This window comes from Grampus griseus, assembly GCF_964374135.1.
Source record: "Grampus griseus genome assembly, chromosome: 18".
Taxonomy (NCBI): domain Eukaryota; kingdom Metazoa; phylum Chordata; class Mammalia; order Artiodactyla; family Delphinidae; genus Grampus; species Grampus griseus.
The window spans coordinates 49,978,312-50,003,028 of record NC_139012.1 but is presented as its reverse complement, the minus strand read 5'-3'; the positions used below and the strand labels follow the sequence as shown (position 1 = coordinate 50,003,028).

At 37.5% G+C, this 24,717-nt stretch overlaps 1 protein-coding gene across 1 annotated transcript in view; it reads left to right on the top strand.

Moving 5' to 3' along the window:
- Positions 1-2,252: 2,252 nt before the first annotated feature.
- The window catches only part of PCDH17 (protocadherin 17), a gene marked incomplete at its 5' end in the record, with an annotated part of 99,977 nt that continues 77,512 nt past the window's right edge, over positions 2,253-24,717 (top strand). The window contains one exon of the mRNA XM_082675593.1: positions 2,253-4,820. Coding sequence (XP_082531719.1) covers positions 2,253-4,820 — 2,568 coding nt within the window. The remainder of the gene's footprint in view (positions 4,821-24,717) is intronic.

Below are 24,717 nucleotides of genomic sequence, written 5' to 3'. Positions count from 1 at the left end.
AAAAAGGAGGACCCCCCCCAAAAAAAACCAAAAAAGCAAAAACCTCCACAACGGACTGCACAATTAACTACGCACACCGGTGTTGGACTTTGTGAATAGAGAACATTGAGAGGAAAATCGTGAAATATGATGCGGGGCTAATCTGTGAACAGTCACTGTAATCCAGATTTGTTTTTTTTTTCCCCCAAGACTCTGAAAGATTTGGGGGTTCCTTACGCCTAACAAAAAGGGAAGGTTTTTTGTCGTTGTTTCGTTTTGTTTTTGTTTTTAAATAAATACACCTTGCAAAACAGACGTCTTGCTATCCAGAGCCTCGGACTCCGGCAGAAAGAGGTAGAGTAAAAGTGCTGCTGGATTCAGCTTCACCTCCTTCCTTCCCTCCCTCCCTTTCTCTCGCTTTTTCTTTTTCTCCAAAACATGAATCTGGCTTTTCTTTCTGTAGAGTGAGTCAGAGAAAGCGTTAGGAAGAAGCCACAACTAATGTCTGTGAAGGGAGGACGATGAGGCGAGAGTGAATACGATTCGTTCCGCTACTTCTGACTCATCCGGCAGATCGGAACACCTGCATTTCTGGATGTGTCATTCCCGTTTGTCGAGGCGCCTCGACAACCCGAAATAGTGTGTAGACAGACCCGTGCCTAGTATCCCCTGGGCGGTAGCTACCCGGGGAGGGCTCCCCTGGCTGGACCGCCGCGGCCGCAGCTCCTCGCCCGCTGCCCTCGCTAGTCGCCCAGAGAGACTGCGAGAGCGAGACTGCAGAATGCATCACGCCAAACCTTGATGCGTTCCTTTCATCCAGCCCACTCCTCCTACTATAGAAAAAATTGAAGAAAGAAAAAAAAAAAAGCCCGCACTTTATTCGCTTCAAATATTCACCACTTTTATTCCTCTCCAAGGTTTTCTTTTCTAGATGAAGAGACCTGGGAGGCAGGGCCATTGGAAGGAGATGCTGAATAGAAAGAAAAGAGAGGCACTTGACAGCCCAGCCCTGTGAATGCAGAGACTGTTTTCCTTCTAGCGAGAGACAGGGAGAGTGTGTGTGCGAGGACTGGGAGGGTGGCTCCCCCTTCTTTTTTATTCCGCCTCTCCCTTCCCCTTCAAATCTGCACATCCAACCATGAGTTGCCTGTTGATTTCCTTTCGCCTGGGAAGAAAAGCAAACTGGAATTAAACTGCATCGAGAGAAGTCCTTGCTTGTGGGGAGAGAATGGGATGGTAGCGGCGGCTACTGGCTCAGCGTAGAGAAATTACAGAGTGTGTTCTACCAACAGAGGCGGAGATACATCTATACATTTTTTCCCCTCCCAGTAGACTCAAACCTCAAATGCTGATCAGGCTGTGGCTTTCTTGACTTGGGGAAGAGCCTTTTCCGAGGAAGAGAGGGAGGAGCCTCGTGGAGGGAGGAAACTACAAATCGGGACACTAGTTCTTTGCGCTGCATTTCCTCCCCTCCCTTTGGCTGCTCGGAAAGGAGAGAGAGAGAGAGAGGAAAAAAATATATATCCTTGGCTGGGAGATGCAGTCTGCCGCCACCGCTGCCTCAGCCAGCAATGCAAGATTAGATCTCTAAATGCAGCAAAACACCGCCTGAAAACAGACCAACCCGCGAAGCAAGCAGATAATTCACAGGGCTCCGGCTATTTTGAAGCTTCAAATATATCTGACTGTCTCTTCGTTGTTCCTCATCCCCAGCAATTTCATCACAAGAGAGGAGAAACAAGTAAGGATTTCACTTTCTGATCTGCCTAGAGACACACCTCCCCGCTCCCTCCCCCACCCGATGTGAAGAGTATTCCGGAGGCAAAAAGCTGGAGTGGATTTGCAGCGCCCTAGCGGGAGCGAGGAAAACCTACGGATTCTTTAGCTCATTATCATCCTTCCCAAACGCGATTTCCTTCTTATCGCTTGTCTCATCGCTCAAGTTTGAGTCGCCCGAAGTCCGGGCGGGAGAGACAAAGCTCCGGGCTCGCCCCCAGCTGCAGGGAGCCGCCGCCTTGCTCAGTGCCCCTGCAGCTCTGCTGCACCGCTGCTTCTCGCCCAGTGCGGATGCTGTAGATCAACAGGTTCAGGGAACTTGAGCGGAATAAAGAGAGACCGCCGGGTGCCGCAGCCCGGGAGCGGAAGGAAGGAAGGATCCATAGACTTGTGGCTTGGATCGGGGTCGCACGCTGCGCCTGGGCCCCAAGCTGGCGCGCACCCATCCACTCGCCCCTCCAGTCCGGCTGCTCCTGACAGCACCCCACCGGTCTGGGATGTACCTTTCCATCTGTTGCTGTTTCCTCCTATGGGCCCCTGCCCTGACTCTCAAAAACCTGAACTACTCCGTGCCCGAGGAGCAAGGGGCCGGCACGGTGATCGGCAACATCGGCAAGGATGCTCGACTGCAGCCGGGGCTTCCGCCCGCAGAGCGAGGCGGCGGTGGCGGGCGAAGCAAGTCGGGTAGCTACCGGGTGCTGGAGAACTCGGCGCCGCACCTGCTGGACGTGGAAGCCGACAGCGGACTCCTCTACACGAAGCAGCGCATCGACCGCGAGTCCCTGTGCCGCCACAACGCCAAGTGCCAGCTGTCCCTCGAGGTGTTTGCCAACGACAAGGAGATTTGCATGATCAAGGTAGAGATCCAGGACATCAACGACAATGCTCCCTCCTTCCCGTCGGACCAGATTGAGATGGACATCTCAGAGAACGCGGCCCCCGGCACCCGCTTCCCCCTCACCAGTGCGCATGACCCCGACGCGGGCGAGAATGGGCTCCGCACCTATCTGCTTACGCGCGACGACCACGGCCTCTTCGCGCTGGACGTCAAGTCCCGCGGCGACGGCACCAAGTTCCCAGAGCTGGTTATCCAGAAGGCCCTGGACCGCGAGCAGCAGAACCACCACACGCTCGTGCTGACCGCTCTGGATGGCGGCGAGCCGCCGCGCTCGGCCACCGTGCAGATCAACGTGAAGGTGATTGACTCTAACGACAACAGCCCCGTCTTTGAGGCGCCGTCCTACCTGGTGGAGTTGCCCGAGAACGCCCCGCTGGGCACCGTGGTCATTGATCTGAATGCCACCGACGCCGACGAGGGTCCCAACGGCGAAGTGCTCTACTCTTTCAGCAGCTATGTGCCCGACCGCGTGCGGGAGCTCTTCTCCATCGACCCCAAGACCGGCCTGATCCGTGTCAAGGGCAACCTCGACTATGAGGAGAATGGGATGCTGGAGATCGACGTGCAGGCCCGAGACCTGGGTCCCAACCCCATCCCGGCCCACTGCAAGGTCACTGTCAAGCTCATCGACCGCAATGACAACGCTCCGTCCATTGGTTTTGTCTCCGTGCGCCAGGGGGCGCTGAGCGAGGCCGCTCCGCCCGGCACCGTCATCGCTCTGGTGCGGGTCACTGACCGAGACTCGGGCAAGAACGGGCAGCTGCAGTGCAGGGTCCTGGGCGGAGGAGGGGCGGGCGGCGGCGGCGGCCTGGGCGGGCCGGGCGGTTCCGTGCCCTTCAAACTTGAGGAGAACTACGACAACTTCTACACGGTGGTGACTGACCGCCCGTTGGACCGCGAGACACAGGACGAGTACAACGTGACAATCGTGGCACGGGACGGGGGCTCGCCTCCACTCAACTCCACCAAGTCGTTCGCCGTCAAGATTCTGGACGAGAATGACAACCCGCCTCGCTTCACCAAGGGGCTCTACGTGCTGCAGGTGCACGAGAACAACATCCCAGGAGAGTACCTGGGCTCGGTGCTTGCCCAGGACCCTGACCTGGGCCAAAACGGCACAGTGTCCTACTCCATCCTGCCCTCGCACATCGGCGACGTGTCCATCTACACCTATGTGTCTGTGAACCCCACCAACGGGGCCATCTACGCCCTGCGCTCCTTTAACTACGAGCAGACCAAGGCTTTTGAGTTCAAGGTGCTTGCTAAGGACTCCGGGGCGCCCGCGCACTTGGAGAGCAACGCCACTGTGAGGGTGACAGTGCTAGACGTGAATGACAATGCTCCGGTGATCGTGCTGCCAACGTTGCAGAACGACACGGCTGAACTGCAGGTGCCGCGCAACGCCGGGCTAGGCTACCTGGTGAGCACCGTACGCGCCCTTGACAGCGACTTCGGCGAGAGCGGACGCCTCACCTACGAGATCGTAGACGGTAACGACGACCACCTGTTTGAAATCGATCCATCCAGCGGCGAGATCCGCACGCTGCACCCTTTCTGGGAGGACGTGACGCCGGTGGTGGAGCTGGTAGTGAAGGTGACTGACCACGGCAAGCCCACTCTGTCGGCGGTGGCCAAGCTCATCATCCGCTCGGTGAGCGGCTCTTTGCCCGAGGGGGTTCCCCGGGTGAACGGCGAGCAGCACCACTGGGACATGTCGCTGCCGCTCATAGTGACTCTGAGCACTATCTCCATCATCCTCCTAGCGGCCATGATCACTATCGCCGTCAAGTGCAAGCGCGAGAACAAGGAGATCCGCACTTACAACTGCCGCATCGCAGAGTACAGCCACCCGCAGCTGGGCGGGGGCAAGGGAAAGAAAAAGAAGATCAACAAAAATGATATCATGCTGGTACAGAGCGAGGTGGAAGAGAGGAATGCCATGAACGTCATGAACGTGGTGAGCAGCCCCTCCCTGGCTACCTCCCCCATGTACTTCGACTACCAGACCCGCCTGCCCCTCAGCTCGCCCCGGTCGGAGGTGATGTATCTCAAACCGTCCTCCAACAACCTGACTGTCCCTCAGGGACACGCGGGCTGCCACACCAGCTTCACCGGACAAGGGACTAATGCGAGCGAGACCCCGGCCACTCGGATGTCCATAATTCAGGTAGGAGACTCTTAGCATAACTGGGACTTTACATTTTGCTGGGTTTGGAGCTGTCCTGAAACCTTTGGAACAGGACTAGCCACACTGCTAGTAGCAGTGAGCAGGGAACTTTTTTAAATGAAAAGGATTTACACTTTTGCCACTGCGTGTACAACATATTCTATACATAACTCCTCCCATGTAAATAGTCAAGAATCTACAAGATGTAAATGTCTTATTTTTGCATTTTTAAAGTTTATTTTTATAGGTTTTAAAATGTTACCAGGGTTCACTATTTAATAGTTTATTTTACTTTATTTGTTGGTCTACATTTCTCTCCACAACAGAGGATTACTAGAGAGAGAAAAAAATTGTTTCAGTTAATTGACTTTAATATTTTTATTTCATTAAAAAAAATCTGATGGCAAAAGAAAGAAATGTATACCCCAATATTAAGAAGTAAATTACCTGAAGCACAACATAGCAACCGGTCAGAATTCCAGAGCCTGAATCAATTTGACATAAGGTTTCACTCCCCACTCCCGGAAAAATATCAGTTTTTATATTTAAAAAGTGTTTTATATTTAAAAGTGCTCATGAATCTCATTTATTCTTCAGCTGAAACTGTAGCACAATGCATTAGTGTAGCTTAAGGGTTGGAACTGTGAATTATGCTCTGAAGATCTTTCAAAAGTTTGAAAAAATATAGGCTCTGGATAATGACTAGTATCTATCTATGAAAAGTTTATATTTATTTTGTCCTCTGATTTTTTTCCTGGTCTTCTTCCTTGGAGTCATTGAGGGATGAACAGAGTACACTAGAGGGGTGTACTCACTCTGTGCTGTTGAAAACAGGAGGCAAAGCTGCACTAAAGACACTGGTGCCAAAAAGAATTCAAGGTTGCATTTAGTTTGCATACTGAGTATTTTCAGTATATCTAGGTGATATTTAATATATATTAGATAGTATAATTTAAGGTTATTGGTATATGAAAAAAACTGACCCAGCATGGACACTAGACTCTAACAACAGCAGGTGACTATACTGTGTCTAGTTACTACCTAGTTTCTTTTCTCCACATACTGAGTTGTGTTATGAAAAAACCTTAATTCTTGCTTATTATGAATGCATGTTGCTACAAATTACTCTGGATGAACAATACTTGAAATACAAAATTGAGTTTAACTAAAAGTGACATTTTGGGAGGAAGATTAGTCTGGGACAAATGAAAATAATTTGTTCACAGTTTTGTGCTTTGAAAAAGCAAATACTGTTTTTATTATTAAAACAGAGTAGTACAATTTCATAATCTTATACTTTTTAACATAAGTGTAACAAATACTAAAACTCAGCAGAACATTTTCTTATAATAGGGTAACGTCCTCGTAAAACAGACTCGTACTTGACGCTACCAAATACTAGAATATCCACTGTAGTATTAAATCACACCTTTTACAGTGTTTACTACATACCAGTAATCATGAATTTTTGGAGATCTATATAAAACTGAACAAGATATTCCTCCCATAAAAACTGTAGTTTCTATGAAAGTCTATGAGTGTGTAAAACTGGTATTTATGATAATTTCTTTAGAGGGATATATGTTAAATATATATATAGATCTTTTGCAATCATTTTATAAATACACATTTGTTATATACCTTTCTTATATTTTTACCATTGACAGTTAAAAAGATATCACAGAGGGTTAATGCTTAATTTTTCACTTCAAGTACTATGAGTTGAATTCTTATTTAGGGTCCAGTAAAAATGAAGTTTGTGCAGTAGAATTCTCAGCAAGCCTGAATCCTGGTCAGATTAGTGAGGAACAATGTTGGATAGAAGTATCCAGGAGGTTTTGAGGGACAGGGGTCCCTATACAGTGTTTACACCTTACTGTTCTTGAAGCTGGTCATTGCCCAAGGGATGGATGATGATGATTCCTCTCATTAGCAGTAAAACTTGAGCCAAAGCAAATCTCTCTCTCTCTCTCTCTCTCTCTCTCTCACACACACACACACACACACACACACACAAAGGGAGAGAGAGAATTTAAACAGCAAACAAAGGAGACAAACTTCCTTGCTATTCCCTTTCTTCTGGAATCTTAATTCATGCCATAAAGACACAGAAAATGTTTAAGTTCTTGAATTTGTTTCCATAGTGGCTCAGTTGCCCATATTGCTTCTGCCCTGGAAATATCCTCAATATAAAATGTTAAAACAGGCTCTTTTTTTTTTTCTATTGAATTTTTGTTGTCCTATGAGGGATGCCTTTTAAATTCCTAGTATGTTAATTTCCTTTTAAATGTGTCAGGTTTTTCTCAGTGCCTATTATGGAGAAAAGAGTAAGCTGACTACAGTGACCTTGCTGTCCTTCTTTTTTTTTAAACTAGTGTGCTGCACTTTGTGCTGACGTGACATGCCCAAATTAAAGTGTTCAGGTGTCCCATATTCTTGTTTCAAGTGCATTTATTAGCGTGTGTTTATTTAACACAGCCTGCTGAGGAAACACACTATTAATCTCATGTATATTTCTGAAGGAAGAATTTTAATTCACAGTGCAACTGGGCTGGCAGCTACTAGGTCTGGTTTATCTTTATTTTCCAGCATCTTGGGTGCTGTTTAGAATATTCCCAGAGTATTTCTATTGATGGAATGAAAATAATATCATAATTGTTTTGACATAGAATGGTAAAGAGTGGTGATATGAAACAGGAACTTTAGGACTTAAAAAGACTCATGTTACAGCTCAAGTTCAAATTTCTCAAAAGATTTTGTGTGAATCGCAGGGTCTAAAATTTTAAGATTAAGATATATAGGTTTGGGAGCATAAGAGTATTTTTATTGAAAATGGATACAGAACAGTCATGTAAACTGGTGTAGAAACAGTGGTTCAGGAGAAAGTATTTTATGGCAGATTTTCTTCAAGTTTCTGAGTCCAAGTAAAGTCAGTCTATGAACTATTTAATCACTATTGACTAGTGATTAAAATATCCTCAGTGGTGTGAATCATAATATAACATTGTTATAATGAGATATTTTATTTATTTTAAAGCTACAAAAGTGATTTGTGAAAAATAGGAACATAGATTTTGTGATAGGTAAGGCAAACATATTATTAAGCAAATTTATAAAAGCACTCTTCATAGGAGCAATTTCCATGTGAATTATTTCATAGGTTAATATGAGAATCTGAAATCAAGTAGAGGTCATTACTAATTGTCACGAGTAACTGCTAATCGTGGTTTATCAAGAATTATTTGTCCCGGGGTAACTTTTCAACAGGTGTTTTCAATGAAGGTCATGCTGCGAAGAGGGAGGAGGCTGGGGACTTCTCACTGGTGGGAGAAATTTCCAGTTTTGTTGGAACATCTGTATTTTCAGATTTTTTTTTGGTAGCACGTAAAATGTAGTAATTTTAATATGCTGTCATAGAAGAAAATATATTGAGCCAGCAGAATAAGATCTATTGAAATACATTTTTAAAAGGTATACATTCTTACACAGTGTTTTACAGTTCAGTTTTAAAAGATTCACATTTCGGTTGACTTTAGATTTTTTATGCTGGAAGAGGAAATCCTTTTGATATAACTGGACGGCCTTTTCAATAAAAGCAAATTAAACACTTATAATCAATACAGATATATAAAAATGAGATTGAGGAATAGAGGGCTAAAGTATCATAGTGTAGACAATAAACTCAGTATTTTAGAATGAAAGGGTGAAAGAAAAAGTCTTTCCTAGCAACATTAACCATTGTCTGCCTTGTTACTACTTCTCTAATACAAGAGATTCTTGGCTTGAGACTCAGATGAGTTTTCAAGTCCATGATGTTCAAAAATTCATACTCTAGTATGTTAGTGATTTCAGTAACAAGCACAAAGTGTGTGAACAATTTTTTCATTTACGATTTTAAAGAGTTTTTACAGTGTTATTCCAATATGGCACAGTTTGATCAATTACATGCATTTATTTCCATAAACTTGATATACTTCTCTATTTCTAGGGGTTTGGTGGGCTGAGAAGGAAGGGGATATCCCTTTCTTACTGCATGCCTCTAGTACTATCTTGTCCACTTTTCTTTTTTTTTTAAAGTTTTTTAAAAGATAGGATTAATTTCTACTTCAAATTAACATGAGTACACAATCATAAAACATATATTTCTGTTTTACCATATATTAAAAGTAGCACAAATAAAGTGGAAGCAAGTTTAACTAAAAAGATAATGATTAAAGTGGTTTGAGTTTCTTTGGAGAAGAGTTTAAAATCCAAATTATTATAATCATTCTTAATATATTATTTTTATTCTTAGTTTTGTGTGCACCCATGAAAATCTCAGTTTCAACGTAAATCTCTCTACATTTCTCTATTTTATAATAATATGAAAACACAAAACACATAACTTTTTTACTATATGAATTAGAAACCTGAGAATCTCATTTTTAATATTAGTTGATCTAACTACTCATGAGGTATTAACTTCTTTACCAATTAGTTTTTAGTTTTCAATATAATTCTCAAAATATTAGCTAGGTAGTACTTCATCATCCTTACAGTCTTATCCTTACATTCTTATCAGTCTTTTAAAAATGTAAGAGTAAGAAGATTTTTAATTTTACTTAAGGTCTTTTAGTGAGTTCTATAATTTTACTTGAATTCTATGACTGAATTTTATAATATCAATAAATATTGTCATATAGAAATCTGCACGGATGACTTTGAAATTTTATTCTTGGCCTCATCACGTTATTTAAGGCTGTGTGCGATCATGAAAAATATCAGATCATAGAAAAGTATGCCCTAAAATTCCTATCTCAACTTCTTGAACATATTTTCTGGTCAAGAAAAAAATTGTACATGTTCTAAAACATTACCTATTACCTATAACTATATTGATCAAGCCACACCCAAAAAATAAAATAAAAACATATTTTCTAGAAACTTTTCTTTGTAAAGTTGATATTATAATGCATATTATTCACTGTTTTATGGTACACAGATACACATTTATATATGAGGCTAAAATAAATGAATTATTCTTAAAAGAATCCCAAATATCATCCCCTAAAGGACTAAGAAATATACATATCTTAAAAGAAAAACTCCTTAAAAATCTCCAGATAAATATTTAATATTGTTGAAAAATACAGTGTTTCACTACCATTGTCAGGTTTCAAATTTTACAGTTGTTGCTGCTTGTGTAATATAATGCAGTAAAAATATATCTATAAAAGATGTAAATTAAGAAAATATTTTTAAAAATTTAAGATTAATAAAGGTTTACATGCATTTACTGCAGTGAAGGTCATCTCTGCCCATATTTATGAAAATGTGAGGAATCAAACTTCCTGGCAAAATTAACATATGTGTATATGTATATATATGCCTTTATATTTTCAGTATAATGTACATAAATACTCAAGCACAAATATTAGCCCATTTTTATACTTTTTTAGTTCAAAGGTAGTTCTCCTCTTATTAAGGATGAACTCAAACCTTTATTTTTCTTTGAAAATATTTTAAAACTTGATGACTCACTGTTTTAAAACTTCAAACATTTTGAAGTTCCTTAAAGTAGAGCTAGTTATTCCAGAGCAATTAAGGAACACATGGTCTTCAGTGAACAATAGGTTGGAGTTTAGGTAGATTGAGAGAAAAAAAAATTCATGCAAGTTTCTGATTCTTTGGTGAGGATGGTGGGATGGCTGGAGGAACTGTGAGAATATATGCTGGGAGTCTGATGATGAAACAACAGGACGAAGGTGAAGCCACTAGAACTGGGTTCATGCCAATCGGGAAGTGAAGCTTAACACCCCTATGCTGAGAAGTCTTGCAATACACTCAGTTCTTACAGATGCACCTGCTAATTATGATATTAGTCATTGCTCCAGAATGTGTTCCCTTCAGTGATGTTTCTGTTTAATAAATCCCACAGGGCATTATCTTAAAGCCATATTTTAGTAAAGCCATTAGGGAATTTTTTTTTTTCTATTGAATTCCTTCAATCACTGACTCTATATTTGTTAGAGAATAGTGTCAAGGTAATTTTGCCTATCAATTTGAAGATAGTGTGACCCACCTACAAAACACTTTTAAATCTTCATCAGACCTACACTAATTTATTGTCAACCAGTTTAGAAGAGGAGACGCTGACAAGAATTCCCTTCAGTGGCACACAGTATTTTACAGTTAGTCATAGCTTTCACCAGTAGCTTTGATGGTGATATATTGCTATCCTTTGGTCTCTTAAAATAAAGAATCTATAATAAAGGAGTCCTTAATGACATCAACATTCCGTACCATGACTAAACAGAAGCCTGCTCTCACCTCCTTGCTACTGCAGAAGTATAAATTCAATATTTTTAAGGTAAAGCAAAAAAAAAAAAATGTAACAAAATACAAATGCAAAGTTGTGGCATTGTAGGTGGCATTTTTCACTTGTGTGCCCCATGGTTTCCCAGTGATAGACTGTAAAATTGGTTTCAGACAGTGTTTGAGAAAATCTATTGATATACATGTGACACACTTCTATTTGTTCTGGTCCTAGTGATATTCTGATTACTGGTATTCAGAGGCTCTGCCCTGGATATATTCCAGGGAGCTTTATTGTATTGAAATGACTCTTACAGTTCATTGAGCATCTAGCATAAATGTACTAAATATGATTGGCACGTTTGCGTATATTTATTCAAAAAATAAGGCAGTTAAACAGCATAATTATGGGAAAGTGAATCATAACAATAAAAGACCATTTAAGTTAACAAGCTTTGTGATCAAAGGATAAATACAGGTTGGATAAATTAGACTTTAGATGTAACTAATCTACATAAATAGACTTTGGTCTGATTAGGGGAAAGGAATATATTAAAATAATTTAATGGTATTAGAAATGCATTTTATTTCAGACATTATGAAATATTTAAAAAAGAGTTATTTTCTTTATGCTTCTATTTGATGAAATGGTCATGAACCATATTTGTGTTGAATGAAAAATGGGCAAAGTAAAGATGACTATTATCTTGTAAACTTCTGTTTGGTAGAATATACCCTGTCTGAACAATATTTATTGTCTTTTAGACTTTTAATGTTTTTGATTGATTTTTAATTAGTGGCACACATTAAAGGGACCATTTAAAGGACAGTTTCTTGTTTACTTCCTTTATCAGCTAAAAGCAACCTTTGTAAAATATGAAAGTGTGAGCATTAAAAGTCTATTTCAAGTTTTCAAAGCTATATATTCATAATTGTTTTGTAGGTATATACTGTTTTTAAGAAACACTAGATACATGTTTGTAAATTATATTAATACTTAATGTAGGCAATGACTTTATGTTCTCAAACTTTCTAATGCTATTTTGATGGCATATATATGTTTAAATAACAGATTTAACTTAGGTGACTCAACTAATTTCTTTCCAACAACTGTGGTGCTTAGATATGTTTTCTTCAGCTTCATTTAGTGGTAACTTTTTAAAAATGTAATTTAAGCATAAGTCATCAATTGGTATACTTCTTTACAATATTTCTACCTGAATCCTTAATAATCATTGCTAAGCAATGATTGGGTTGGACTTATACCCAGAATTTTTATGCCCTCCAATTCAATAAAACTCAAATTGAAATATACACATATATCCTAAATTTTGATATCTTTCTTTTATAAAGCAGAAACACAAGTATTTTATTGTAGGGAGACATGTTCACAGGGTCAAAATTTATTTTTTTATTTTTATAATCCAATTTTAGACAATGTCTTAGAAAAATTCTTAAATTTTTATTTATTTGCAGTATGAACACTTGTATCAGTTTTGAAACCTAAAATTATAGTTTTCACTCTTAAGATATATTAATTCCTTTTCTCTTCACAGACCCCAATATAAATACCTTTGCTGAAAGCTCTTCATTTCATTTACCACAGAATATTTTACCAGAATATACTGAGATTATTTTAGGACTGCATATTTGGTAGACTTTTGCTATTTTTCCACAACACCAGAGCAATTGCATATACAGAGCTGATACTTATAAAGGCAGTTCACCTATAATTACCATGAGAAGGATTATCTAACCACAGTGTAAAGTGATCAAAATGCACTTTTACTGATGTCCCCATTTCAGTAGATGAGGTAACAGTAAGAAGTTAGAATGCTTGAGAAATAATATGTTTAAAATCTTAGCAAAACTTACTAAGAAAAAATGTTATCCTTTAGTATTTGGAAAAACAGGACTTAACTTTAAAAGGGGATATTTTCCATTTCAAACTTGATAATTGCTTAGTGATACATCTTTATATAAATATGAGGCATAAAAGTTTTCTGAAATTTTGAAATTTGAAAAATAATTAGCTTTGATTTCAATAGTTCTATCAGCAAAACCCCAAAAGATTATCTAAATATTGGTGAATTCTATTACTGTGTCTTCTTGAGGCACAAAATTCTCTCTATTTTGCTTTAGCAGTTTTGCATCTATTTAAAAATAGTTTATCCAAAATTAACTTATTGAATTAAGAATGTGAATAAGAGGAGTTATAAGTCATGCAAAATGAAAGAGAAATCAGCCATCTATCATTACTAACATTCCCATTAAGACAGAATTAAAGATTATATGCAAACTTGCCTTCACATAGTTTGAAGGCAAGACACTTGATTTCTTTATTTTTATTATTATTTTAGCTTTTCATGACCTTGTGTAACATTAATGAATTGCTTTTTCTTTTTATTTTAAGCCAACTCTTACTCTCTTATTTTAATCTTCATTGATTAAATCAGAAATTTCTGATTAATGAGAAATTTTGGAGGTACAGTTGACTCTTACTTGGCATGGTATATGCGTGGAATGCATTTGTAATTTTAGGAACTATGAAAATATTTTGGTGCTAATGCATGAACCTAAATGTAGATAAAGACAGGATGACTGAGAGCAGATATTGTATGAAAAATAGGAAATACTTTAATACAACACATATATTGAAAAAATAGTTTATAACCTTGCACTTTTAGTGTTGGCAGATGCACGGATAGTAATTATTAGCTAAATTTCGAGATCCTGAACTTCTAGGAAAGCTACTATTTATTCCTAGATAATAATAAGGCAGGAAATAAGAGAACTATCCTACTAAACAAATCTCACTCACAGGCAAGATAAGGGTTATTGACAAAAGCCTACTCTGCAGTGTGGCCCTGATATCAGATGTGCCAGTACCAACAAATGAAGCAAAATGGCTAAGTTGGGAGAAACTAAATGACAGGAAATACATTTAAGGAGACATTTTTTTTTTTCTGATTTTGAGCAATAGACTTTCCATGATTTTTTTTTTTTATAATTAAGGCAATTACATATTTATTTGGGTTAGAATGCATGCCTGGTTCCCTATCTCAAAACGCTATTTGTTACCACCTGTGGCTATTTCTATTTAAAAAAAGAAACATAATTACTATGAGTCTCAGCAGTCTTAGAGTAAATTTTTGCAATTACAATGCTTCCCTTGGGCAGATGTGTGAAAATGGCAGATTAATTCCTGCCAGGATCTTTCTGTTCCTCGTGCATTTTTAGGTTTGGTGTTGCCTGCTTATTAGAGTGGCTCTGTTTGCTCTGGTTAAAGGTTATGTCAGTGTTTCCATAGTAAATCTCTAGAAATGAAGATCCACAAGTCAGCCATTAAATTTTGCCTTAGGTGAAAAGTTGACATGTAACTTCTCAGCAAAGGAGTAGATAATATTTTCCATCGCACTCCTCTGTTGTCTGGTTAAGTTTGAAGTAAATGGTAGTAGGACCATTTGGCAGTGTTGAGAAAGCAGGACTTAGACTAGCAGGCAAAAAGAAAAGTGCACTCTTTTGAACTATAAAATAATATCTAGTCAACAGAAGTGGATGGAAGTATTTTAATTCTGTGCTTGATCCTAAAGCTACTTAATGCATAAGAATTTTAAAGAGCCACAATAAAAATATTGAGGCTGGATAGCTAACGAGATTTAACATTCTATCAATTTCCATTCATTCCTTCTTTTGATTGTGATATGTTAACTCTATTCTTTTTTTTTTTTCTTTTTAATTGGGGTATAGTTGCTTTATAATGCTGTGTTAGTTTCTGCTGTACAACAAAGTGAATCAGCTATATGTATATATATATATATATATCCCCTCCCTCTTGAACCTCCCTCCCCCCACCATCCCAACCATCTAGGTCACCACAGAGCACCAGCCTGAGCTCCCTGCGCTATACAGCAGGTTCCCACTAGCTATCTATTTTACACGTGGTAGTGTATATATATCAATCCCAATCTCCCAATTCATTCCACCCTCCCTTCCCCCTGCTGTGCCCACACGTCCGTTCTCTATGTCTGCGTCCCTATTCTTAATAAAGATCTAATTGATCTACACACAAAATAATGTTATTAAGTCTGAACAGTTTTAAACCTCTGGGTCAGTGTTGTAACTCTTTATTAGTAAAGTTAATTTGTCACAAAGCAGTCTAGATAGGAGAATGCTTGAGGACAGTGACCACATCCACCTTGCTTGTCGTTATAGTTGAGAGAACCTAGCATGGTTTCTATTGCATAGTGGGCACTTAAAATATGAATTATTTGTAATGTCTTGTGATCACTGATCAGATATGAGCAGGAGCTTGGATTCAGAATTAGAAATTACTAAGGTCAAACCTAAGATATTACATACAGAAACATGCTGAAATAAGGATCTGTTGCTAAATAATCTATTTGAAGGTGGCCTATTTGATAATTTTTATTTAATAGTTGTTACCTTTTTAATAACTACAATGAAAATTCCTATACAGTTCTATTGATAATATTACCAATTCATGGAAAAAAACCAGGTGATCAAGGTTCACAATTATGAGCATCAATCTTTTCAGAATGTGTTTATATTTATGCGTGTATATGTTAATCCATATATATATCCATAAATGTATTTACATTGTATCAAGAGAAATAGTGTTGGTAAGAGAGTATCTTTTATCTTTTGTTCTGTTCCTTGGTATGGTTAATAAAATATTGAAACTATGCAATTCAGGTGTTATATTAAGGCTTTGAAAATCACACAGCTCTAGTAAATTAAGAAACTAATGTGATCCTTTTTTCTATGTTTTAATTAATTTTAAGATAATTATATTTATAGAGACCATAAAATATACACTTATTTTCTGTATGAAATTTTAATGAAATTATAGATAAACTGTAAATAGTAATTTTGATTACATTTATTTGTATTTGTTGACAAATACATTTATTTGTATTTCTTATGATTTAATCACTTTGGTACCAGCAATTTGCCATTTGATGACGGGAAAAGAAAATCACCATGGGCAGTTATCAAATGTATGTAATAATACAAACTCAACTTACAAAACTTTTCTTGAAATTTCAGAATCTATCTTGTGTAGGTAATGTGAAATTTCAGTGCACATTTTGGGGAAACATAAACTACATGTTCATGTAAACAGTATTTTCCCATTTCAGTATTGTTATTTAAAATACATCCACAACCTGCAAAGTTGTGCAATCCATAATCATTAATTCAAGAATAAGTAATGAAATAATTTAAAGAGCACTTAACTGAAATACTTTACTACTTTTAAGCTACTGTAGGACTTAATTACTATTTATCTGAATTTTAAATTTTGATAGCAAAATTCAAGTCAAACAATAAGGAGGCTTGGTAGAATAAAGGCTTCAAGCAGAACGAGCTTTCAAACCATATTCAAAATTTAATTATCCTCATTTGCCAGAATAGCTGAGATTCAAAATGATGGGGAAAAAAAAACAATAGAAAGGAGCATAGAAATATAAATTTAAGAAGTTTAGGATTCATTGTCAATTACCATTTATAAAGAAGAGAAGGACTTTTGGAAAGCTTAAACTAATAGTGTCAAATATTATGTAACATTAGCCTACAAATAACAAGTTCTCAATGGAGACATATATATCCACAATTATCTAGACATTATAGTTCAAGTCTATCTGTAAATTCACCCTGGAATATTTGGCATTTTGGGGAAAGAAGGCCCATCAGCAGTCAGAGCTGCTCTCTCCAGAAGGAAAACCAGGGTGGGTCTTGGTTTCCTGGCACTACAAGAGGCCTGTGTATCTGGGGAAGATATTCTTTTACACATAGTGGATCAGAAGCTGGACCTGTAATGCTTCATAATCTGTCTGAATTTTAATTCTTTCTCAGAATGTGCTTGTTCTTGAACTATCATACATGTGTTTTTTTTTTTTTTTTTTTTTTTTTTTTTTAGAAAAAGAATACAGCTGAGAAATCTTCTGGAAAGGTGGCTTCCAGATAATGTTGGTAGAATGTGAATGTTTCGCAAATATACTAGTTTTCATGAGTTTAGTCTTCACATAAAACCGTATAATCTAAACACATGTATCATCTGCTTAAATTTTTCAAAAGTTGTTTGTATAACTGAAAAGTATCATCAAAACACATAATTTGAGTGAAGCAAATGGAAAGGAATTATTATTTTGTCTTATACTGACCTGTTCTAATTCTTTTCTTCCTATCTTTGCCGTCTGGTCTCTTTTCTGTGATATCCATTCAGAAAATTTATTTTTACAGGGATACCTTAAGAATGTTGCACATTAGTATATAGCTTAAATATTTTAAAAGAATGTAGATATATAGGTTGATGAGACCATGGTGGTATTTATCACCAGATTAATATTTAACTATAGAGTTTTCCCTCAGTATTTGTGAGGAATATGTTCTAGGACCTCCGTGGATTCCAAAATCCAAAGATGCTCAAGTCTCTTATGTAAAATGACATAGTATTTGCATATAACCTACACACATCCTCACATATACTTTAAATTATCTCTAGGTTACTCACAATACCAAATGCAATGTACATGCTATGTAAATAGTTCTAAATACAATGTAAATGCTAGTTAAATAGTTGCCAGCTTGCAGCAAGTTAAAGTTTTGCTTTTTGGAACTTTCTGGATTTTTTTTTCCCCAAATACTTTCTGTCTGAGATTGGTTGAATCTGAGAATGTGTAACCTGAGGATACGGAGAGCTTGACTACATATACATTTGGACTTGAGATTATATAGTTATTTTACATAGTGGAGCTATATGGGGTGGGTTGGATTTCAGATGGGTTGGATTGATAGTATTATGTTTAACATTATTAAAATGCATTTAATAGACAAGACACATATTTATTTAGTTAAAACTAAAAAGCTTCTTGGATTTCCCTTAATCTAGACTTGAGTATATATTTTAAGAAGTAAATTATTGATGTTCTTTTTTGTGTAAAAACAATAAAATAAACCTCTCCACATGACTCCCTCTTTTTGTTCTTCAGGCAAGAGTGTTCACTATTGAGATAGAGTAGAGAAAGAATCCTCCATCTGCCACTCCCGAAAATAGAATGCTTAGTTTTTTACCTCTGGATAAATCTTCTTCATATATTTATGCCTACGCAGGTCAGAGAAATAGACTAACATATCAGTTCATAACATAAGGAAGGTAAATTTATAGTTAAACTTCGTCAACAAATTCATTAAAATTATTTTCATTTGAAATTTTCCATTAAGCCTCAGTGAACCTCAGCTTTATTTAAATACTCATTGTTTAACTAGAGAAATTAAATCTCCAAGGACACATCTGTTTTTTAATGATATTATAGTTTGGGTTTTTTTGGTGAAAGCGTGGGATGGTGATGGAAAGGCACTAGGGATCGGAGAAGGAAAGGAGCTCTAATTCAATATCCCCAGGTAATATGATATAAATAATTGGAAAAAGGAGATATTATTTCAGTTGGTTAATTGTAATAAACCTATCTTATTAGAGCATTAAGGTAGAATCAACATGTTGGGAAACAGATCAAAGGTGCATGAAAGCATTTAAAATTCAATCATTATGTTTTATTGCACCTATCTGCTCCCAGGAAATGTAATTGGAAATTTGATTCATTGACCTTTAGTTGCCATTTTGGATCACAGTTCCAAAGCCTAATGTTTTCAAGTTGGACATTTGAAGTTAATTTGATAGAACCATATTCAATACATTTTTAACCCAATTATCTTTTTGAACAAAATTTCAAAAAATAAAATCAGGCTTAATGGGCTGGTGTGTATTTGACAAAGCATCAGCACAGTTATTTAATCCTGAATCTGGTTAAAGCAACTAATGTTCAACTTAAGGTTTCTATTAACTAGAAGGACTGGGAAACTTTTTACTGTTGTTTTATTCACAAACTCCTGCTTCTCATTAATTATTTTCTGGATCTATATTACACTACATTTATAGTTACAACATCCAATTACACTAAAATTACTTACCATGACATAAGAAAAAAGCAGTATTTAGTATTACAGGTGATTATCCTTAATTTCAAAAATTTGGGCACTTCCCAACCCCTTTCACCAACATAAGTATGATACCACAGGACCCTCCTAAAATATTTATGTCTTCACTCAGAAGGGTGATATATGACAAAATTATATGCCTAACAGGAGAAATACATTATGTAAATTGATCATGATTTCTTGTCAGCGTTTGTGTACTTCTCTGCTCACTGAAGTCCATGTAACTTGGAAAAGAATCATGATTAGATGGGTGTTTCTTCAGCCTATGAGATCAGATTTCTGAAATGTTTATATAGTGATGAGCCAGATGTACACAGCTTAACCTTATAATCCCATTTCACAGCTTTTCCAAATACTTGGAAACTTGTTAAGTATGAAATTGATTATTTTGGCAGCATAATTCCATTAATAGGATTCAGATCTTCCTTATTTACAATCCAGCGCTGTTAAAATAATCTAGTATGTTAAATTGACATGGAAACTGAAAAAAGAATCCATTTAAGGGCTCATTGACAGGGCAACTTTTCTCTAAAGCTTTCTAATTTTTTTTTTATTGACCATAATATTAGAACACACATGGTGCAGGTGAATGATGTAAAAGTTTTAGATACTATGCTACCACCACTTTGGTGTGAAGCAATTAGTACTCGGATTTCTCATAATTCTATCGTAATCTTGATAAGCCATATAAGACCATGGATCTGCCCTTTACAAATATTCCTTTCAGCATTATCTCAGTTGCAAGGCCTTGCATGTCATTTGACATGTGAACGTATTTTAAATGCACTCATCCTTTTTTTTTAATGAATAGAGGCAATACAGAATAATTTAATAATGTGTCATGATTTTCATTATGCTTATTTATAGGTTCTGCAGTAATAGATGGAGAGCTTATTGTTATGCTTTCAGTTTGAGCTATTTATGCACCATGCTACTAGGTGCACCATTTCATATTTTTGATGTTCTGTCCTCTCAAGAAAAAGGGTATCAGGATCCGTAAATCAAATTAGACTGGGAAGAGTTTCATACTTTGTCTTTTTTATATTAAGTTCATAGTTTTATAAACTACCTGACTCTGCTTGAATAAACTCATGCTCCTTCAGAGAAAGGAAAAAACTATTTTTCAAACTATATATTACAACCTGATCCTCTGTTTTGTAAAGAAGGAAAAAGAAAACAAACAATCAGTGACGAGAAAAATTCTTCTTTTTTGGGAGAATTATCTACTTTGTGTTTTATATTTACACAAAAACGTGTCTAATGGACCCAAAATAAGGAGACATAATATTCTTAACATCTCTAATCATTGGGGAAAGGCAAATCAAAACCACAGTGAGGGGGCTTCCCTGGTGACGCAGTGGTTGAGAGTCCGCCTGCCGATGCAGGGGACACGGGTTCGTGCCCCAGTCCGGCAGGGTCCCACATGCCGCGCAGCGGCTGGGCCCATGAGCCATGGCCGCTGAGCCTGCGCGTCTGGAGCCTGTGCTCCACAACGGGAGAAGCCACAACAGTGAGAGGCCCGCATACCGCAAAAAAAACACAAAACACAGTGAGATATTACCTCGCACCCGTCAGAATGGCTACAATCAAAAAGAACACAAATAACACATGTTGGCAAGAATGTGGGGAAAAGGGTACCCTTGTACACTGTTAATGGGAGTGTAAATTGTTGGAGCCACCGTGAAAAGCAGTATGGAGGCTCTATGACCCAGCAATTCCACTCCTGGGTATATATCTGGAAAAAAAAACAAAAACACTAATTTGAAAAGATATATGCACCCTAGTGTTAATAGCAGCATTATTTAAAATTGCCAAGATATGGAAGCAACCTAAGTGTTCATTAACAGATGAGTGGATAAAGATGTGTTATATATATATATATATATATATATATATATACACACACATACAATGGAATACCACTCAGCCATAAAAAAAATGAAATTTTGCCATTTGCAGCCACATGGATGGACTTGGAAGGCATTATGCTAAGTGAAATAAGTCAGAGAAAGATAAATACTGTATGATGTCACTTATATGTGGAATCTAAAAAATATAACAAACTAGTGAATATAACAAAAATGAAGCAGACTCAGATACAGAGAACAAACTAGTGGTTACCAGGGGGTGGGTGGGGGCAGGATAAAGGTGGGAGTACAATCTATTGGGTGTAAATAGGCTCAAGAATGTATTGTACAACATGGGGAATATGGTCAATATTTTGTAGTAACTGTAAATGGAAAGTGACCTTTAAAAATTGTATTAAAAAAAAAAAAACAGAAAAACCTTACAGGTCTAAAAATAATCAAAAGGACTTGGAAAAAAAAGAAAATCACTGTTTCTACCAGGAGAGGCACCTAACCATTCTTCATGCCCAAAGATACTGAAAATTAATTTCCATATTAATTGGCACAAGTCTGAAAACAGGTATTCTGAAAAGCTAAGGAACTTGTATTTGTCAAGGTAAACCAGAGAATATTTGTCCAGAAAACCTGGCATACCCAGAAATTATTCAGATAATGACATTAAATTTGTAAGAATAATTATACATTTTAATAAAATACTCATGCAAATCCCTACCAAAAAACCCACATAGAATTAGGTAACCACTAAAGAAGAGCTCTTCAAGGACAATTGATATGTAAATATGTATTGAAAAATAAGATTTTTGGAACCTTATTTTTTGTGTGTGACATATTTCAAAGATGAAGTTGCTCCACTGAGACTGTGCCTCAAGACCTGTGTGGTCATTGCTGGTCTAGTGTCTTTTGGATTTCAACTACTGTACTATCAAACTGGGAATTTATAGTCAGCCTCCAGGAATGAATTGGCTACATTTGACCACAGGGCCAGTTATTCCCTTCCTGCTTGATTTTAAGCAAGTTAACAGTTTTCTTAGAAGAAGATACTTTACTCTTGGGAAAAACAGTTATATACAAAAGCCTGATATGCAAAAATTGTTTTATTCATTAAAATAATTTCAAGTTATTTTCCAGTATATGTGACTTTGAGTTTCTCTTTTCATTTTTTTTATACTGACTATATTTTTTCCCTAATTTTAAGAGGAATTCTTACTTATTGCAAAAATTCCACTAAAAAAGCCATACCTAAAACAGTGTCCAGTATATAGTTAGAATTCATTATACACTTGTGGACTGAAGATAAAGTTGAATTTAAAAAGTTATAATTGCTTATAATTTAGAACTCAGAGGTAGCTATTGCTAACTTTTTTGGTTCAGTCCACAATCCCTTCTCTAATTTTGAAATCTAAAGGACTCAGGCCTGAACAGATTTAAGGCTATTTTAAATTTTTATTTATTCCACTTAGTGTTAATATCAATATTTATTTTACCGGAGAAATATTAATATGTTTAATTTTGAGGTGTTATACCAGTCGCCTCTGGGATGAGTAATACGTGACATACACCCACGCAAACACACACATAACTAGATTTTTACAATAAGTGGCATATACTACACAACATTGTAGCCAACTATATTTCAATTTTAAAAAGTGGTACATACAGGGCTTCCCTGGTGGCACAGTGGTTGGGAGTCCGCCTACCGATGCAGGGTGCGCGGGTTCGTGCCCCAGTCCGGGAAGATCCTGTGTGCCGCGGAGCGGCTGGGCCCGTGAGCCATGGACGCTGAGCCTTCGCGTCTGGAGCCTGTGCTCCGCAACGGGAGAGGCCACAACAGTGAGAGGCTCGTGTACCGCAAAAAAAAAATAAAGTGATACATACAAAACATAATATATTAAAGCTGCTTTTTCCTCAAAATTATATAAATGTAGCATAGATATCTTTATTTGTCGATGATGTAGTTTCATATAAATGGTGGAATTCTTGGCCAATTAATGGATATCTTATAGTTCATATAATTCATCCGTCTCTGACTGACGGATTTTTTACACTGAGATTCTGTTCCCAATGACTTGGTTTTAAAAAAAACAAAACAAAACTTGCTTTTCAGTTCAGAGCAAGTTGCTTAACTTCTTTTTTCTGTTTTCTTATCAGGTGTAATAATATTTGTTACTCATAGGGCTGTCATAAGTGTCAAGAATGAAATATGATTGTGCCTATAAATAATATTGATGATGCTAAATTCTGAAGAAATATTAACATTATTATTTTCTTTAACAACAAAAAATAAAATATTCTGGAGCAGTTAAACTTCAGGGTGCTGATATGTAGACATATTCCCTGTAAAAACAAAATTTCAGTTGGCCTCAACGTTAGCATTTGTACAAGAGTATAGTTTTATCCCAGATTACTTATGCTTATAAAAAAGTAATTTTCCTGGAATGCAAATGTATTTTACTGTACATTTCTATTTTGACTTCTTGGAACCAGAAGTGATCACTTTTGTTTTACTGTTAAATAGACATTTTAAAATGTGACTGATTTTTGATAGACTATCTTGTGAAAATTAATTTTTAGATGTCTAAACATTTTTCGGTACGCGGGCCTCTCACTGTTGTGGCCTCTCCCGTTGTGGAGCACAGGCTCCGGATGCACAGGCTCAGCGGCCATGGCCCACGGGCCCAGCCGCTCCGCGGCATGTGGGATCCTCTGAGACCGGGTCACGAACCCGTATCCTCTGCATCGGCAGGCGGACTCTCAACCACTGCGCCACTAGGGAAGCCCCTAAACATTCTTAAACTACGAAAGTTAACTCTGAAGTTGTAAGATAGTTTTAAGTCTTCCTTAAGAACTGTGCATTTTATGCAGGGAGATCCTGCAGGAAGAAAAACTCACAGTAGGTAGAAACTGAAGAGAATTTTCCACAAAAGAACTGTTTTAGGGCAATGAATACTAGAAAGTTAGAGACATTTGACAGCTCCTGATTTCATTTACACTTCTTTTCATGTGAGAAAATTGAAGCACAGAAATGTTACCGCAGCTTGCCAGGAATAGAGAACTAATGTCATCTGACTCAGAGTTTAGGGTTTTTACTCCTACACCAGTTGGGATATCATATTTGACATTCATTTCTATTGAGGTATCTATAGATTATGGGAACATCTTATAGCATGAAAATTGCTGCAATAAAGTAATACAACTTAGTCCCTAGACTGCAGGTCAATTTAGAAGAAAATTCTTTAAGGCTTCCACATAGGAAGTGTCAAAAACTCTGCTGGAGCCTATGTACAACATGTTGTCACAGGGTCTTTCAAATGGGAAACCAGCAGTAGTGTCAAGAGGTTCTGTAGTTGTTCCTATAGTATTTTCATTTGTAGTGAAAATACTTCCAAATTTTGGAGACTCCAGAAGCAGCCCTGGATTCTCAGATTTGATCACAGACTGGTTTTGATTCTTTTATTCTAATCAAAATTGTCCAGTAGATGTCATTGCTTTTATTTGTGTTTAATTCAGAGCTGCCCAGTTATAGGAATAAAGCTATTCAAGGGGCTGTGACCTGGTATTAGAACTCCGTAGGGAGTGTTGATTAACAAGCATGATTAGAATGAAAATAATCTGTAAAACACAACAGACAATGATAAATAGAATAAAATAGAAAGCAAAGGACAATACACACAAAAGCAAGATGAATCATATAGTACTTGCAGGTTTTTTATTTGAAA